Consider the following 7,846-nt stretch of genomic DNA (forward strand, 5'->3'; position numbering starts at 1 on the left):
TGTAGACCTGTGATCTCTCCAGCCCCAGATCACACTTGCATTCATAGTTGTTCCCTGTCAGTAAGATCTTCCCTTCCACCCAATCAATCATCTCAGCTCCCAGTGATTTAACCTTCACTCTAAATCACATTCTTTAAGGTGGTCTGATCACTAGGCCTTTATTTTGGCCTAACATTTCACTATTCTCAACTTTTGCCACCTTTACCTCTATATCCTGTACTCCCTGTCTATCTTGGTTGGCTTCTGCTCTTGGCCTGCTTCAGGGACCATTGGAGAATATACACATTAAACCCTCGTGCCTACAAGGCTCACCACGCTTCCTAAGCCAGAGTCCTCGCCATACTACCTACTGTTCACGCTTGGCATGTCATGCTCAAATCTGGATGTTTAGGGACGATGCCATTTGGGGTCTGAAAACTGACACCTGAAAGGCTCCACTTCCCACGTGGCCGCAATCTCAAGGATGCACTTGCCTTCTTGACTTAGTTTTTGCTTTTTAATGGCCCACTACTATTCCCTCCTGAAATCACTCTCATACTATTTTCTTATTTTAGAGAATAGATTTGCCTCTTTATTTGTAAATGTCTTTCTTTCTCAGCCCAAACATGAACTCACCATTCCTTTGGTTTTTTTTCCATTTAGAGAGTATGATGTCCTGATATTCCTATTATTAACACACAAGAACCTGGTAAAGTTCCCAAGAATTTTATTCAGTTTTCTTCTTTTGACTTCAACATTCAGCCTGGTCTCCACTCTCAGATGGTGTTTGGACACTCTCAGGTGATGTTTCCCAGCAGGGAGTACAAAGACTTCACAGGCACAACCCCAGCCAGCTTCCTCTCTCACCACGGGCCAGCCAGATGCCCTGCACCCTTTCCTGTAGCCCATCGTCAGGCACAGCCCAAGCTCTAGAACTTATCTGCTTGGGTTCAAATCCTGACACTGCCTCTAGCACTGTGTACCTTCGGTCGGTTTACTCATTAAGCTTTAGTTTAATCCTTCAAAAATGGGGATGATAATCCTAGGTGCCTTGTAAGGATTGTCATGAGGAGGGTGGCTGGGAGGCTCAGTCATTAAGCATCTGCCTTCGGCTCAGGTCATGATTTCAGGGTCCCGGGATCAAGTCCCACATTGGGAGTCTGCTTCTCCCTCTGACCCTCAGTCCTGCTCATGCTCTCTCTCTCAAATAAATAAATAAATAAAATATCTTAAAAAGTTATTTTAAAAAAAGGATTGTCATGAGGATTAAAGAACTGGTATGTGCAAGTGGAACATTCAGCACAGAAACTGGCACACACTAAGTCATCAGCAATCACAGTTTGTTGTTGTTGTTATTGTTGTTTTTAGGACAGGGAGGGGCAGATGGAGGAGAGAGAGAACCCCAAGCAGGCTCCATGCCCAGAAGCGAGCCCGACACCAGCCGATCTCACCACCCTGAGATCATGACCTGAGCCGAAACCAAGTGCTGGATGATCAACCAACTGAGCCACCCAGGTAACCCAGTAATGACAGTTTTTATTGCTACTCTCTCCACCTTTCAGGGTCAGAAAACAACCTGGAGCTTGTCTCAGTCTTAGATGATATGTGCTTCACATCAGCAGTCAAGACATCTTCAGAGGTTCATCCACGACACAGGAATCCGTTCCTCCTCTTAACAACTTTTTTACACATTAATCAAACTAGCCAAAAGCCGACCTATGGCATATTTCAAAAGTTAGGAGTTAGGAAGTACGGTCATAAAATCCAAATCCATGAAATCCAGTGTCCTTAAACATCAGTGGGGAGCCTCTCACCTGGGGAGTAGAATTTGGTCTTGTTCACGGAAAGTAGGCTAGCATGGGTTGGGGGCTGGGGATCTGTGGTCAGCTATACCATAAAAACAATTCCTGCATTCAGATTATCCTTCCAAGTGCCTCCTGGAACTGGCCAATATGCCCATCACCAAAGCTACTTCTTTCTCCTTCATGCCCACACCTGCCTTAAAAAAGTCAGTCAGTCAGGTTTTATTTGGGTGAGAGGTTGTTACATTTTTTAATTTTTCATATTTTTACAAAGTTCTATATATTAAAATAAACAGCAAATCACTACAAACTATTACCAGTAACTATTATTGGTGGATTTATTTTAAGAGATTATAGAAGCCCTATGTTGGAGACTTCTCTGAGTGAACATTTACAGTCCCTAAGATATGATTAAGTCATTTCATCAATATGAAATATAAATAAAATAGTATTTAACCATAAAATAAATGTATTTTTTAACTTGTAAAACGTGGTCAGCTATGCCTATCAGTGAATAGATCAGAGCATGTAATTAAAAAATCTTATGACCTACCCATCCACGTATTAATTTATTAAATAAGTATCAAATCTCCACTAAGAACAGAGCACAGATGAAGGAGCTTCTCAGAGCAATCTACACACTGGGAGAGGTAGACATGTGTGCAGAAGCTACAAAGGATGAAAAAGAGTGTGGGTCACAAGGAGAGAATCAAATAAAAACCAGGGAAGAAGGTAGCTGACCTCAACGTTCTAAATTGGATCCCCAGGGTGGTGGCAGGAAGGGACCTCATCAACACTCTCAATCTCAGCAGTATGGTTAAGAGATGAGAGTCTGGGGATGGGAGATAATCACTAAGGCATAGCCTCTATGGGCACATGTGTGAGGGGCCCCTAGTCATATCTTCTGTGCCCACAGGGAAAGTTACATCCAATTCTAGAGTTCTCCTCCCTTCCTCCTGCCTTTTAAGATTCAGACTCCCATTCCAAAACCATGCTGATCCTTGTGAAGATAACTAGTTCAAAATACATTCTGGATTTTCTGATTTGTTCCAAGCTGGTGGTGCTCATGCTGCAATGTTCCCTCCACTGGCCACCAGCAACCTCCTGCCCACCCTCTGAGATTCAGCCCAGGGGTCCTGGACCCTCCTTCCCCCTCCTCCTAACCCCAGGTTCAAGGGCTCGTCCCTCCGCCTTTATATACTCTGTGCTCCTTCTCTGTATACATCAACCACATTGTGCCCTGTTACCTGTGAATTTGGGAATGATATTCAAAACATTTAACAACTGGTGCAGCATAGGCAGTGCCCATCAGAACATAAGATGGCTGCTCCGTACCCATGAGCAGCAACCAGAGTTAGCTTGCTCTGATGTGGCTTTCACCCACAAGACAGTAAGCTCTATAAAAATAAGGGCAAGCTTTTATTCACCAATATATCACCAGTACCCAGCAGGTTTAGTAAAGATTTGTGGATTGAATAAGTCCAAGATTACTTGGAAAAGGAAAGATCATGAGAAGCTTGTGATGAGGATTAGGGCACAGCTTCAAACCACCTCAGCTTGTTATCCTTACATACAACGCTCATGGCATGCCTTACTCGGAGTTTGTACAGCTGTGTAATAGTCAAACTAGGCAAAAGTGAAAGAAAATTATATTCTAGGCTTCCAAAAGTTCATCATGAAGGCCCCCAGAGGTGTTAGATGTAGGTAACTAACTAAGCATTCGTAAATTCCAGTCAGTTAGAAAACCTATTACCTTTGGGAACAGCCCCCTAGAGCCCAGTAGGTGTAAATCCATCTCCTATATCTCACTCATACAAATTTTTACTACTTTTCAAAATTTTAAGTAGTCCAACAGATGATATTTTTAGACGATTGCTGAATTATGATATGTCCCTTTTGTATTGTTGGGGGTTAAGTAAAAGAACTTAAGCTTATTTTAAGAATATATAATTGATGAAAAATTCTTCTGGAACACCAAAATTAAAACCGAGGTTAGAAGGTCTTCCAGTAAAACCACACATCAGCCTCACTCTCAAGCATCAATTACGCTGTGTGGTCTCATTACCAAACAAGTCTCAGCTCAAAGGCAATTCTAAGGAGAGCACTACAGTAAAAGACTCTAAAGGCTGCACTTGGTGCCATATGGGCTTCTCTGCTGACATGGCTTTGTTCTGTATTCCAGTTTGGAGAGTCACAAATGGTGACTGGTTCTAAATGCAATGTGTTTTCTTTTCAGTTTTGTAGAATGTGCATGCAGTTTGCTACGGCTCTAAAAAACAAAAAACAGGCATTTCCAGACATATCATCCTATAGCCATAAAATACTATTTAATCAAAAGCTTGCTTGTGCTACATGAAAAGGAAGTACACAAAACCATGCAGTGTGAAGGTTTGAGGGTGAGTTCTTTAATTTTGTTGAAGGAGGAATTGATTTTGCAGCTACAGAAAAAGTTAAGGGATAGAACAATCCTGGTCAGAAAAAAAGCAAAACTATGGATTTTGTAGTGAAACACAGTCTACCATAACTGATTGTCAGCAGGAAGGTTCTGAGAGCCCATTATAGGAAAAGGACTGGGAAAACACAGAGAAAAGTAATTCCATTATTCTCTCTCAAGCTGTGCACAAAGACGAGGACTGGACGCTCACAGCCTGGTGTTACCATGATTCTCCAAGAGGCTTGTGGGCAAAGATACCAGCCAGCTAGTTCTCCTGGCCTTGAACTAGAAGGTACACCTCTGTCAAGTACTACAGGGCTGCTGCTACTTCTCACAAAATGACAATTAATTAATTCATTCATTAACCAAAATGAAGGTGATTACAGAGAACACAGATGTGGGCATGAAAAACTGCTTCGCTTTAGAAGAGCTGACAGGGAGATTATCTCCTATTTACACAGCACAATGGGAGCAAAGTAATGAACTTTCATAATCGCTGTTTCTAGGTACACATCTTACTAGACCATCTATGTTTTTATATTGAAAATAAAATGCAAACAAACTATTACTAGGAAAGGATCAGGGTGTAAATACTGTATATCCTAAAATCAAAGGAAAGCTAATACTATTCTAAGTATGTACATTTTCATAACCATAGAGAGGAATTATGTTATAATACAGTACATGAATCTTGAAGATCAAAATGTTTTAAAGATCAGCTCAAATACATCATTTTAAAATTTATCTTATCACCTAATTATGTTCATTGTTATACAACTAAAGAGTTATTACAAACAAATAAAATTTTTATAATCTGCATTTTATCTAATAAATCATGTAATACAGTTAGTCATTGAGCCTCTATGTAGTCAACATGGACCCAATAACCCAAGTTCTGGGCATAGTAAGTGCTTAATATAATTTGGTTGTTAGGAATTTATACCAAGAAAGAAAATCTGAAGTGGGTTACTTTATTGATCACTTTATTGCTTTTAGTTGTTCTCTGATGGATAAGAAGTCTATTAAATATCCCTAAATTTTGCACAACACAAACAGCTGTCAGGCCACCCTTGGCCATTTATTATTTTCATCCATTAAAATGATTCCAGTCATGATGACATCCTGTGGGATTAGGACCTTAATAGGAAAGAAGATCTTCAAAAAGTGAAGTTTTCAGCATTGGGCTCCTCATAAGAACAATATTTTAAGAATGAAAAGTTAAAGCTAGTGTGCAGAAAATGGACCCAGAGGGTAAAGTGAGGAGGAGGGAGTGGTCCTCCCAGCAGTGTTCCCACACCCCACACTACCTTTCTTTCATCTTGCTTTGACATCCCCCACTGCAGCATCATTGTTATCTAGAGACTGAGCCAACGCATGCTGACAACCATGTGTGGGTTGCCTAATTACAGTAACCTCAGATTTGGCCACTTGGTAGCCAATTTTCTCTTTATGAAGGAAGGTCTACTAATGATTTATATGATCATCATCATCATTATTAATACCTCAAAGTCAACCCCACCCAGAAATGCTGGGAACTGGTGGGACAGGACATGGGTGGGGCCAGTGTGTACCTTTAAATACCTGTCATCTCAGCACAGGATCCCCTCTCTGAAGGCAGTTCTAGAGTGTTTCAGCCTGTTCATTCTCTCCCTTGACACTGTAGTCTGCTGTTTACTCTATATTTAACTTCTGTTCACCTTTCTGGAAGATTCCAGCCAGCACCATGACTGATGATGAGCTGTCTGCCTTGGTGGTAGATAATGGGTCAGGGATGTGCAAGGCAGGCTTTGGTGGTGACGATGCCCCCCGGGCTGTGTTCCCCTCCATGGTAGGGCGTCCCCGGCATCAGGGGGTCATGGTTGGCATGGGCCAGAAGGACTGCTACGTGGGGGATGAGGCTCAGAGCAAGAGAGGCATCCTGACCCTTAAGTATCCCATTGAACATGGAGTGGTCACCAACTGGGATGACATGGAGAAGATCTGGCACCACACTTTCTACAACGAGCTCCGTGTGGCACCAGATGAGCATCCCATCCTCCTCACCGAGGCACCTCTCAACCCTAAGATCAACCGGGAAAAGATGACTCAGATCATGTTTGAGGCCTTCAATACACCGGCCATGTATGTGGCTATCCAGGCTGTGCTGTCGCTCTATGCCTCAGGGCGGACCACAGGCATCGTGATGGATTCTGGGGATGGGGTTACTCATACTGTGCCCATCTATGAAGGTTATGCCCTGCCTCATGCCATTCTACGCTTGGATCTGGCTGGCAGAGACCTGACTGACTATCTCATGAAGATTCTGACAGAACGAGGCTACAACTTCACCACCACAGCCGAGCGGGAGATTGTTCGTGATGTCAAAGAGAAGCTGTGCTACGTGGCCCTGGACTTTGAGCAAGAGATGGTCAGTGCTGCTGCATCCTCCTCGCTTGAAAGGAGCTATGAGCTTCCTGATGGGCAAGTGATCACCATTGGGAATGAACGCTTTCGATGCCCTGAATCCATTTTCCAGCCTTCCTTTTTGGGCATTGAGTCCAGTGGGATCCATGAGACAACTTTCAACTCTATCATGAAGTGCGATGTAGATATTCGCAAGGATCTATATGCCAACATCGTGTTGTCTGGAGGCAGCACTATGTACCCTGGCATTGCTGACCGGATGCAGAAAGAAATCATAACCCTGGCACCTAGCACCATGAAAATCAAGATCATAGCTCCCCCAGAGAGGAAGTATTCCGTTTGGATTGGGGGCTCCATTCTGGCCAGCCTGTCTACATTCCAGCAGATGTGGATCAGTAAGCAGGAATATGATGAGGCTGGTCCTCCCATAGTTCATAGAAAATGTTTCTGAATGGTCTTCATGCTAATAGGTTTACATTTTTTCCTTTTCTAGGTCATAGTGATGGTACTGCTTTTATCCACTTTCCATTGAGTCAAGATAAATACTCTGCTCTTGCTAGTGTAGAACCAGCAAACTGATTTCCATTAGAGTATTGTGGGCTCCTGCCCAGCTAACTACATCTGACCTTTATCAACTCAAGGAGAATTCTGATACCGTATTCTATTTTCTTCACCTATAGGGTTCAAAGAAATGTTGTCCTGCTTAAATTAAAATGAGTGATCAGGAGTAAAATCATGAGAAATGTCCTTTCAGAATGGATAACTAGCACTTCCAAGCTTTAAAAACTAGTTCGTGCTTTAAATACTTAACAATAAGCTATGTAACCCTATAAAAATGTGTATGTTAGCAAACATGTCTTACTAGTCAGTATTTTTGTTTTGTTTTTCTCCTTTATATAGAGATAATGAATTATATGGGTCAATAATATCCATATATACATAAGCACCAGGGAAATAAAATATTATATCTTACAAGACACTGATAAATCTGGCTGTCTAAACAGCTAATGGAAACTTTTTAACTCCCCAACAGTCACCGTTTTAGTAGCTACATATTTTAATCGTTTCCCTTTTTAAATAAGCATAATGAAACAGCCGATATTCCATTAATGTTGTTTATAAATCAACTAAATTTTCAGCTCAGAGTGGAGTTCTGCTGGTGAAACACATATTTTACTGTCTAACTTAATGAATTTCATTCTACTTGTAAAACAGCAAAACTACAGAT

The 7,846-nt window shown here is 41.8% G+C and overlaps 1 protein-coding gene across 2 annotated transcripts; it reads left to right on the plus strand.

Annotated features, from left to right (window-relative positions):
• Positions 1-5,938: 5,938 nt before the first annotated feature.
• Positions 5,939-7,069, plus strand: ACTBL2 (actin beta like 2). 2 transcript variants are annotated; one of them, XM_032404382.1, is made up of 2 exons: positions 5,939-6,067; positions 6,194-7,069. In XM_032404382.1, the coding sequence occupies exons 1-2, from the start codon at positions 5,939-5,941 to the stop codon at positions 7,067-7,069; spliced, it is 1,005 nt and encodes a 334-aa protein (XP_032260273.1). The 2 variants fall into 2 exon arrangements, with proteins under 2 accessions (XP_032260273.1, XP_032260271.1); XM_032404380.1 differs by having other exon boundaries at positions 5,939-7,069.
• The last annotated feature ends 777 nt before the right edge of the window (positions 7,070-7,846 follow it).

This window comes from Phoca vitulina, unplaced genomic scaffold (genome assembly GCF_004348235.1).
Source record: "Phoca vitulina isolate PV1807 unplaced genomic scaffold, GSC_HSeal_1.0 scaffold6, whole genome shotgun sequence".
NCBI lineage: Eukaryota > Metazoa > Chordata > Mammalia > Carnivora > Phocidae > Phoca > Phoca vitulina.